The 12,137-nt window shown below is 41.7% G+C and overlaps 1 protein-coding gene across 2 annotated transcripts in view; it reads right to left on the bottom strand.

Moving 5' to 3' along the window:
- Positions 1 to 12,137, bottom strand: part of CTTNBP2 (cortactin binding protein 2) — a 160,603-nt gene that overhangs the window by 82,411 nt on the left and 66,055 nt on the right. For both annotated transcript variants that reach the window (XM_075857131.1, XM_075857130.1), the window contains exon 5: positions 3,259 to 3,462. In XM_075857131.1, the coding sequence (XP_075713246.1) occupies positions 3,259 to 3,462 (204 nt within the window). The remainder of the gene's footprint in view (positions 1 to 3,258; positions 3,463 to 12,137) is intronic.

Below are 12,137 nucleotides of genomic sequence, written 5' to 3' on the forward strand. Positions count from 1 at the left end.
TTTGGCAGCGTGTAGGCCGCGTGGTTTTCGCGCGGCACGCAATGCCCTATAGAAGTCTATGGGGCAGTACACACAGTCCGTGTATTTTGCGCAGCGTTTGTTCGCTGCGCAAAATACGCGACAGGTTCAATAACTCTGCGTATTTCACGCATCACGCACCCATTGAAGTCAATGGGTGCGTGAAAACCAGGCAGGTCGCACGGAAGCACTTCCGTGCGAACAGACTGAAACAGCGCACGAGCTGTCAAAAGGATGAATGGAAACAGAAAAGCACCACGTGCTTTTCTGTTTCCAAGCATCCAAACGGAGTGTCTTTGCGAGGAGCGAACCCGGACAACCGAAGCAAACTTCACCGGGTTCGACCAAACTCGTTTTGGCCGAACCCGGCAAAAAAATTTCCTTTCCGCGACGTCGGGAGACATTCACTGTGCATGGTGCTGAAAGAGTTAAACTGTTTCAGCACCATGGACAGTGACTTGCGATCCCAAAATACATGAACCTGTAAAAAAAACCGAAGTTCTAACTTACCGATTACTCCTGTCTCCTTCCTGCAGTCCGACCTCCCGGGATGACACTTCAGTTCAAGTGACAGCTCCAGCCAATCACAGGCCAAGCACAGGCTGCAGCCAATCACAGGCTGCAGCGGTCACTTGGACTGCCGCGTCATCCAGGGAGGTGGGGCCCGATGTCAAGAGAGGCGCGTCACCAAGGACGCGTCACCAAGGCAACGGCAGGGAAGTTCTCGGTAAGTAGGAACTTTATCTTTTTTTTTTACAGGTTTTTCGCTGTTGTGTTCGGCATTCACTGTCGAGGGTGCTGAAAGATTTAGCTCTTTCAGCACCTTGGACAGTGACGGGCGTCGACAAGCCTCATCTCTATGATGCTGGCTGCGCGAAAATCACGCAGCCGCGCATCAGACACGCATGACACACGCAGCTGTCAAATGGGTTTTGCGCTCGCAAAACGCCGCGTTGTTTGCGCACGCAAAAACGCAACGCTCGTGTGAATCTGCCCTTAAACTGAAATCAGTGGGGGAAAGCAAAAAGCTGGTGACACCTCTATGGCCCAAAATCGGTTGTGTACTTAAGGGGTTAATAGTAATATTTGGACAAAACTATTTCACTCAAAACTTAGGGAACAGAGCGGCGAATTTCACCTTTAGCCTAAACAAATTAACGCGCATTTTCATGCACGTGTAAGTCACGGATATTGTTGCCCTCCTGCATTTCAACGAGCATGGCTGTGATGGTGATCGTGCGGATTCACCGTGGAAGCCTACACCTGTGACTGGCAGCCGGGCTCCCGCTGCAAAGGCCAGGTTCGGAGAAAACTGGCGATTTAACCCCTTAAATGCTGTGGGGGCTCCCTCTGTCATTAATCGGTGAGGCTGTCATGTCAAACAGTGGCCTGACAAAGGCCCATCGGCCTGCCATGGCTATGTGCGGGTCTCCCCATTTTGTTGTATGGGAGTTATTGAAACAGCCGAGCAGTACTTGCTCTGCTGTTTCCTAAATTCCCATTGGACAGAATAGAGACAGAAGTGCGCATGGTCCCTACCTAGAATTGGCAGCTTGCGACCGCCACAACAGGTGGATCGGTAGTTAGATGATCCCCGTTCTCGATATAGGTGCAGGTCCTAGAGCTAGGACCAGAATCTATCAGACATTTGTGGAATATCCTGTGGATATGCCATAAATATCTAAATTGGAATTAACTCTTTAACGCCGAAAGCGTTAGGTCTGGTGTTAATGGGGTTAAACAAAGACATTTTTATATCTTGTTTAACCGGTTCCCACCGGCTGTATATAAATGTCTGGCGGTCGGGGGCCTTAAAACCCGCGCCATAAAGTATTTACGGTGCAGGTTTTAGATTGCTGCCCAAGCGATCGAGCAGCTGAATGTCGGGTCTCCAGCAGTCAGTGACTGCCAGGGACCATGAGGAGGAGATAGAAGCAGCTTTCGCTGTGTATATGACTAGAGGCAGCGCCGCTGTCTCTATTGGTCCCGGTGATCATGTGACTGGTCACATGATCGCCGGGTGCCGTTAGTGGCAGGCTGTTGCTGGGTCTAACTAGACCCAGCACTGCCCTATTAGTGACAATAGTCACTATAAGAGGGATGAAAGGTACAATGCACACCAAAAAGTCGTTATCCAAAGATAGATTTTCAATATTTTTAATTATGCTAGTTTAAGTGCGACGTTTCGGTCATGAGGCACCTCCACATGCGGCAAGCCGCCATACATTAAGCGCAATTACGCAGAACCCAGGATATTACAGTGCCTGATCAAGGTCAGAGATGACCGAAACGTCGCACTTAAACTGGCATAATTACGAATAATAAAAATCTATCTTTGGATAACGACTTTTTGGTGTGCATTGTACCTTTTTTATATTAAACGGGTTGGGCCCCTACGTATGCACCCATACGAAACCTAGTGCGGCCTGAACACCTTCAAATCTATAAGAGGGATGATTTCCCCTGTAACTGCGCTGCTGCGCAGCTCCAGTTACAGTGAAAAGGTAAAGTGTAAAAGATGAAAAAATAAGGTCCCCGAAAGGTCGTTTCTGACCTTTAAGGGACAAAGCATAATAATAAAAAATAAAAAAATAAGTGCAAAAAAACATAATAAATACACATAAAATACCCGCCCAAAAAAACGTTCCCCCTGCCAATCATTGTCATAACGTTAGCCCAGACGCAATTACAATAAAATAGACATGTAATATATCAAAATTTACGGTAGACAATGACGATCATAAATAAAAGATGCATTTGGGGGTAAAACTAAATTACTAGAAAAAATTAGCTGAAAAGTAAAAAAAGCATATTTTTTTACTATAATTCTCAAATTTCGAACCTAGAAATTCTAAAATAGCAAAAAAACGTGTACAAAAATGATTTTTTTAAAAACAGCATTGTCCATGGAAAAAACATTGCAAAAATCCCGTCGCTAGCCCAAAAAATAAAAAACGTTATAGTCATTTAACTAACGCGTGCTAAAAAATGGCTAAACGGTGCCTGGTCCTGAAGGCGCAAAATAGCCCGGAACCCAACTGGTTAAGGGTGTATTTACGCGGTACATTTTTGCCACATTTTTTACCGTGCAGCCGAGAACCGCATTGCAAGACTGCATGCGTCTTTACTGCGGTCTTCCAAGTTTTTGCAGTGGCAAATTGTGATAAAAAGCAGGCGCTGTGAATACACTCTAATAGGTCATTTTCCTCAAGTAACATAACACACTAGCACAACTCTTACCTGTATGTCCATTGGCAGCAGCAGAATACAAGGCAGTATGGCCATCTTTAGAGAAGTTATTTATATCCATTCCTTCTTCATTAAGCAGCATTGACAATAAAGTGACGTTTCCCTGGGCAGCAGCTTGGTGAAGAAGGGTGGACCTGTCTCCCAGGGGAACAGGACCACCGCTTGTTAACAAAGAAGTTAAGGAGGGTGACCAGCCTGTGAGTCAAAGTAATAAACGATAAGGGGAATATAGACATGAGAATCAGGGAAACAATACAGGATAATTAAAACAACAGGATCTGGAATTAATTCAAGCAAAGGGATTCCATTTGTGAGGCATTAGAAATGATATAATTTATTGGTTTGCACTCACAAGCAAGGCATGAGTAGATTTACAGAAACATAAATATGTCTTGGTTTAGGTAGATTAATATAGGTTTGTATACTGCATTAATATGAATTTGGTAAATATAAAACTATTCAATTAAAGAAACGGCTTTATTGCTCACTGGGCTAGATTTACTTGACACCGCTACATGGCCAACAATGTGCCCTTGAACCAAAAATACTCAAGCCATTTACTTGACACGTACATGCGATTTTTTTTACATTTATTTTGTTACCACTTTAGTCCATTTTCGCCGGGCAGTACTTCGCATCAGTATTTGAATGCCAAACCAGGAGTGGGTCCATACTCGAAAGAGATGCAAATCTTTCCATTATACTTTACCTCTTTGTAGGTTCCACTGCTAGTTTTGGCTTCCAAATACGGATGTTGCAGAATAATAAAAAAAAAAAACGCAGGTAAATCAGTCACAGAAATCTGCAGAAAATAGTGTGTTTTTACTGTGCATGTAGCTGCGGAAACACTGCTGCATTTTTACTTGTGGATTTAGTGTGAAGCATTGATTAAAATAAACTTTATGTACGCCTGCAGATTTTTTTGCATTTCTAAGGGGGGATTCACACGAGCGTGTATTCGGTCCGTGCGGGCCGCGTGGTTTTCACGCGGCACGCATGGACCAATACAAGTCTATGGGGCAGTACAGACAGTCCGTGCTTTTTGCGCAGCGTTTGTCTGCTGCGCAAAAAGCGCGACAGGTTCAATAACTCTGCGTATTTCGCGCATCACGCACCCATTGAAGTCAATGGGTGCGTGAAAACCACGCAGGTTGCACGGAAGCACTTCCGTGCGAACCGACTGAAACAGCGCACCAGCTGTCAAAAGGATGAATGTAAACAGAAAAGCACCACGTGCTTTTCTGTTTCCGAACATCCAAACGGAGTGTCTTTGCGATGAGCGAAGCCGGACAAGCGAACCGAACTTCACCGGGTTCGGCCGAACTCGTTTTGGCCGAACCCGGCAAAAAAATTACGCGATGTCAGGAGATAGTCACTGTCCATGGTGCTGAAAGAGTTAAACTGTTTCAGCACCATGGACAGTGACTTCCGATCCCAATATACCTGTAGAAAAAAAAACGAAGTTCTGACTTACCGATAACTCCCGGCGTCTTCCTCCAGTCTGACCTCCTGGGATGACAATTCAGTCCAAGTGACAGCTCCAGCCAATCACAGGCCAAGCACAGGCTGCAGCAGTCACATGGACTGGCGCGTCATCCAGGGAGGTGGGGCCCGATGTCGAGAGGCGCGTCACCAAGGATGCGTCACCAAGGCAACAGCCGGGAAGTTCTCGGTAAGTACGAACTTTTTCTTTTTTTTCAACAGGTTTTTCGATATTGTGTTCGGCATTCACTGTCGAGGGTGCTGAAAGAGTTAGCTCTTTGAGCACCTTGGACAGTGACGGGCGTCGAGTAGCCTCATCTCTATGATGGCGGCTGCGCGAAAATCACGCAGCCGCGCATCAGACACGGATGACACACGCAGGTGTCAAATGGTTTTTGCGCGCGCAAAACGCTGCGTTGTTTGCGCGCGCAAAAACGCAACGTCCGTCTGTATCTCCCCTTAATGCAATTCTGCTGCGGAAGCGCTGTACAAATTGCAACACAACTCAACTTGCAAATTTTAGTGCAGAATTTATGCTCCCCTTTGGGCCAAACATGCAGCATCTAAGCGTAAAATTTGCAGGATAAATTAACAAGCTGCGGATTTGAAAGTCTTTTCTGTGATTTATTTTCACAGTGTGGGCCTGAGATTTGCAAATTCTCATCCACTTTGCTGCTATTGTAAATGCTGCGGAATTTTCACACAGAATATTGTTGCATAAATTCTGCAGCGTTTACGCTGTGTGGGAACCTAGCCTTAAGAGCATGTACACACATAGTGTTTACGATGCAGATTTTATGTCCAGATTAACAAATCTCATCCATAAGCTTCGGAAAAATTCTTCACAGAATACATGCTTAAATTGACGTGCACTGCGGATTACAAGGTTAAGTTCACGCGTAGCGTAAACTCTGCAGAATTTCGGTCCGGGATTTCAATGCGGCAATTCTGCAGCGTATTACAGTAGTAGCAAAGTGGATAAGACTTCAACAAATCACATCCACATGCTGCGTAAAAAATATGCAGAAAAGAAGTGCGGAAATTGACCTGCGGTGTGGATTCTTAATCTACAGCATGTCAATTTCTCTTGCGAAAAACGATGCGGAATTTCCAGATATAGAAAAAGAACGGTCAAAAATTCTGCTATGCTTACGCTACATGTGAATGTACCCTAAATTCGCAGCATGTCAATGTATGCTGCAGATTTGCTTCGCAGTTTTTTGCAGAATTTCCATATGGAGTTCAACGGGGAAGTTAAATTTCGCAACATTGAGAAATTTGCTGTGATGACGCTGTGATGTGATCTTATACTTACCTCATGACATAGAAATGAGTCTGTGCACTTTGATGACCTGGGTCCAGACTGTCCTTGTGATGAAATTTCATCACATGTGATCCCTGCAGCCAATCACGTCTGATAAAACATCATCATAGGAGGCCGCCTGGACTCAGTGTAGCCATAGCAATGTGTTTCTGCTCTTCTGGCTTCTCTAAGAGAGGTGAGTATAATAGACCTTTTTCTTTTTTCTGGTGCCCGTTTTTCACAGCCGTCAAACTGGACGAAAACACGCACTAAATTAAAGCACCATTTGGAGCGAATATTCAGGCAGATTTTTTCAGTGTCTTTTCCTTAGGATATCCCACCCGTACGGTGCGGTCACTGGTGGTGCATTTGCCTTGTATTTCCTATGCAAACACGCCACGTGTGACTGCACCCTAAGGCTGCATTTATACAAAAGTGCGTTTCTCGTTGTTATAGCGGTATAAAACGCAACCACATAGAAAAACACATACCCAGACAAGGATGCCCTCTTTCCCCGCTGATTTTCAACCTCATACTTCAGCCTCTTGCTCAAATAATAAGACAAAATGTGGAGATCCATGGAGTTAACAGTGGAGCGTCAGAGTTTAAAGTAGGACTTCGTGCTGATGACATTATTGTAATTGTTCAGACCTTGAAGGCTCTTTTAGAGCACTAAAGGAAGCTATAGACTAATTTTCGCAGGTTTCCTACTATAAATTAAATGCCAAGTTTTGGGAATAAATTGCCAAGGCGACCTTAAGATCTCTTTGAAAAATAAATATAATTATACATGGATAGATAAGGGATTCATTTACTTGGGAATTTTTATTTCATATTCATTGAAAGCTACTATAATGTAGAACATAACCAAGTTAAAAAATAAGATTTCAGAGGAATTAATTTAATAGAAGGGAGTTAGTCTCTCATGGATAGCAAGAATTAATATAATTAAGATGAATATATTACCCCTAATACTATACGCATTTAGACGGAATTAAACTCACAAGTCCTTTTATTTATCTGGGGATATAAACCGGCAAGAATTTCGAATCACTTTATGTTTAGTCATATGAATAGAGGAGGTATGGGGGTACCAGTTATAGGGACTTATCAAATAGCAGCATTACTGGAGCCTCTAAAATATTACTGGTTTGAATATACTGATGAGCCATGGGTTCAGATTGAATGCATGCAGCTAAAAAAAAAAAATCTCACTTAAAGGAATGCAATTAAACTACTGGTTGGATAAAACTAAAAAGATTGAGACCGGTTTAGAATCAAGTATGGTCGTTTTAAAAATGTGGAATAAGTATGCCCTAAAAGATGGGCTTAAAGATCGAATTGAAAGATATTCAAATGAACCATTTAAAGGAAGTTCTATAGGATTTCAATTTCAGGCTCTGGGAACAACATGGAATACAGTCCTTGGGGGAAATATATGAGGGAGGTAAAATTAAGACGTTTGTGGAACTGAAGAAAGTATATAATATACCAAATTCACAGATCTTTTCCTATCGGAGACTTAACTTTCTTCTAAAGGGCTTGGGGCTAATTAGAAAAAGAAGTCCAATTGGTTGTACACCTCGTGGGTATAGTGGTTACCTTCACTCGGGTCAGAAAATGAAAGGAGGTATTTTGGTTATTTATAGCGTTATCATCGACTCCAGAGCCAAGGAGAAGCTTACATTTATGTTGAGCTGGGAAAAGGAGTTCGATAATAGCTATCCATTGAGAGTTTGGCGTCAAGCAATAAAACAAGGCAATAAATACTCTCTCTGTATTAATCATATAGAAGCCACAAAAAAGACTCAACTAAGGTGGTATTTGTCCCGGTTGAAACAAAGAAAGATGTATCCAGAATACTTGGGCAGCTGTTGGAGAAAATGTAACGTAATAGCAAACTTAAAACATATGTGGTGGGATTTTCCCAAAATTAAACATTTTTGGAAAGAGGTCTTTACTCTTACATCCCAAATTTGTAGGCGAGTTATATTTCCTTCACCTGAGTTGGGGATTTTGAATATATTTTTTTAAAATATTCCTTCAGAGTGCAGATGGATAGCGAATCAGATTTTAATTGCTGCAAGATCATTAGCCTCAAACTGGAAAGGAGATAAAAATATGACTATTCAGATGGTAATTGCCAAAGTGAATCGGTGCTATACCTATGAAGTGTGTGTAGCGGATAGTGGAATACTAAATTTTCAACAAACTGCTAGAAAATGGTTTAGATGGCTACTCCTGATGGACTTCGACTCTGAGTCTGGAAATAACTGATATGTCCTACCATGTATAGTATAATTATGGTCTTATTTTTTATTTTTCTCTCTTTTTTTTTATCTTATAGGGGATTTTGAGATGTGGCTCTGGAGGAGATATTTGAGAGCATTTTTATGCGATTATAATGTATCTTAAAGGTTTTGGATTATTGTAAATATGAATAAAATTACAGTGCTCTAGCACTGGTTTAAAAGAAAAACAAAAAAAATTGCTGTAAAAACGAATGCCGTTTTCAGATGCTTTTTTTAATGCGGTTTTAACCACACCTCAATTGCAATGTCTGATTACACCCTTAGGGTGGAGTCACACGTGGCATATTGGTCTTATATTTCCACGGCGTAAAAATAAGCTAATAGCAAAAATGTTTCATAACACATAAAATTGAGAAATTTTACTAAGTTGTGGAATATTTTTCCCATAGATTTATTTACATGGTAAAGTTTTCCGCAGCTTATATTTATGCTTCAGAAATACGAGGCAAATGTGCCACGTATGACTGCACCATAAGGGTGTATTCAGACATTGCAGTCGAAGTGCGGTTAAAACAATACCAAAAAACACATCCAAAATTCGCATTCACTTTTGCCACGATTTGGTGCGTTTTCTGATGCAGTGCATAGAAAAACACATCAAATCGAGTAAAAATGCTTGCGGTTTTTGATGCGGTTTTTTTATTGTGGTTTAACAATTTAATCAACGGCAATGTCTGAATACACTTTGAAGGTATGTTCCCACAGGCCGGATATGTGCAGATTTTCTGAAACAGAAAATCTGCAGCAGAATCTAAAAAAAAACGCAGGTAATTCAGTCACAGAAATTGTGCGCTTTTGTTGCAAAGATTTTACCTGCGGGTTTAGTGTCAAGCATTAATAATAGCAAACTTTTACTTGCACCTGCAGATTTCCAGTGTTTTTTACTGCATTTTGCTGCGTATACGCTGTACAAATCGCAACAAAACTAAACGGTTGCGGAATTTATGCTCCCAATTTAAGTCTTTGGGCCAAACATACAGTATCTCCGCACTGGACCAGCAGCATGTCATCTGACTTGTAGCAGAATTCAAAAAGTAGCACTGCAGAACACTTTCCTGTGCTTTTATTCCACAGCGTGTGGCTGATATTTGCTAAATCTAATTCAATTTGCTGCTACTGTAAATGATGCAGAATTTCTACACAGAATTCCATGGCGCAAAATTCCTCAGTGTTTATGCTGTGTGGGAACACAGATTGAGGCTGGAATGACGAATCACTTACTTTTTGCAGATTTTGGAGCAGTTTTTTGACCAAAGCCAGAATCGGATTCAGGAGGAAGGAAAAGTAGAAGTTCCTTATTTTGGCTCAAAAATTGTCATCAAAAACTGTAACAAAATCTACAGCAAATATACAATGTCTAGTATTTGTAATCCAAACTAGTAGTGGGTTCATAACGCAGAAGAGGTGCAAATGTTTCCATAAGGTTACGTTCACACAGGGCGGAAACGCTGCTCAGATGTACACAATGTATCCGCCCTGTACCCCGTAGGGAATTTCGGTCCTATTACCACACCAAATTGTGGTCCAGTTTTTCGTCCGGAATGTCCCCTGCAGAAAATTGCAGGTGAAATCATAAAAATCATACTTACCCGTAGCCATGGAGATGCGTCCCTCTGACGTTGTGCAGGCCAGCCTCCTGGGATGACGTTTCATCCCATGTTACCGCTACAGTCTGTGATTGGCTGCAGCAGTTACATGGGATGAAAAGTCATCCCTGAAGGCTGGGCTGGAAGTAGGGTCAGAGAGTTCTGGGTATTATCTTTTTTTTTTTTCTGAGTTGAGATTTGTGCACCTGAATCAGTGTTTTTCAGCCGCAAAAATCACACCTTCTGCCATTTGTTGCAAATTTTACCTCCCATTGAATGCAATGGGGGAAAACCCGCAACAGAAAAGCAGCAGTGATTCCGCAACATAAATTGACATACTGCGGATTAAAAAACTGCACTCCAGGTCTATTTTACGAACGGTTTTTTTAAAAGTGTGTGGATGAGATTTGTTCAAATCTCATCCACTTTGCTGCTACTGTAATACGTTTATCTTTCTGGTCAATGCACCAAGTCACGCTTGGTCTACATGTTTGGACGTTTCTATTTAGATACACATGAACTTTTCTTTATATTATTATTTTTTGATACATGTTGCATTTTTGCATCTTGAGTCAGTCCTCTAGTTCCCTATATGTACAGATCGGTTGTGCTACTGTAATACGCTGCGGATTTTCCGCAATAAAATCCATGTTTACGCTACGTCTGAACTTGGCCTAAGGGTAAGTTCAAACGTAGCGTAAATACTGCGGATTTTCCGCAACTAATTGTTTTTTTTAATTAAAAATGCTTTTTTCATTTTTGAGCTTGTATCAAGCAGGATCCACCTGTTGTCAATCACATCACAGTCATGATCTTAGATGTGATCGACAACAGCTGGATCATGCGTTTCAAAGACACACAGAACCCGCTGACACTGAAGCCGTCTGTCCTACTGACCTGACGGATTCGGGTTTGAGTGCAAGATACAGCTACTATGTATCCACGATACAAAGAAGCTGCATCTCAAAAAGTATAAAAAAACAAAAACAAAGAAATACAACAATTAAACAGTTGCCCAAAATCCTCTAATACATTGCTTGTTTGTTTTTTAAAAATATAATAATAATAATAATAATAATAATAATAATAATAATAATAATAATAATAATAATAATAATAATAATAATAAATGTGCTCAAAGGTTAAAATAGCCTTTAAAACATACAGTACATGTCGGGGCACTTTTCCTGGGCTGGAGTCCCAGGAATAGCATCAGTGATCGCTCCGGCTGGGGATTCCAGCTCTGGAGAAGCTCCTTATGTCGCTGCCCATCTATGGACAGTGACGTCTTGAGCTTCCCCAGGAATGAAGTCCCTGGCCAGAGTGCTTCCGATGCTCTGGCATGGGATTCGGACATTGTAAAGCTCCTGACATCACTGGCCAAATATGGGCAGCGCCCTGCTCAGGGGGGATTCTTGCGAAGTATCCCACTCTACACCTCCGACAGAAGAAAAAAATGAAGGGGGCTTAATATGGATTTCTAGATAAAGTAGACAATTTGTGAAGATCTATACACACTGCTGTTATGATGCTAGAGGATCTGCTGGCTTTATCTAAACTTGTCAGAGGTTCAGACAGCACTAGGGTGTGGTGGGTGCACAAGTAGGGACCCAAACCAACAATATTAGCACAAAAGTACTCGGCACACCAATTAGGAGAAATACTTGAATCTTTTTAATTATTTTTGCCAGTAAGCCTGTGCGACGTTTCGGTCAGTTAAGACCTTCATCAAGCACTTGATGCAGATAGTGGCTCTGACCGAGTCAGTATGTAAGAATAGCGGCTGCCCGCATGTAGAGCGCTCAGAGCCACTATCTGCATCAAGTGCTTGATGAAGGTCTTAACGGACCGAAACGTCGCACAGGCATACTGGCAAAGATAATTAAAAAGATTCGAGTATTTCACTCCTAATTGGTGTGCAGAGTACTTTTGTGCTAAGGCTTTATCTAAACAACAGGGCACAAAAGGTTAAATAAGTATATGACAAATTTACAGCTGCATGTAATATCTACCGGTGTGCAAATCCTATGTGAAATGGTGAGTGCAGTGAAACTGTCAATGCAGTATAGCAGCACTAAAATGGTACAAATAAAACTTCCTATTAAAATTAAAGATCAACGGGTCAAGAAATATAACAAAATGTTTTGCCATTTAGTAAATCTAGCCCATTAAGCCATTTTAAAAGTG

This window comes from Rhinoderma darwinii, chromosome 3, assembly GCF_050947455.1.
Source record: "Rhinoderma darwinii isolate aRhiDar2 chromosome 3, aRhiDar2.hap1, whole genome shotgun sequence".
NCBI lineage: Eukaryota > Metazoa > Chordata > Amphibia > Anura > Rhinodermatidae > Rhinoderma > Rhinoderma darwinii.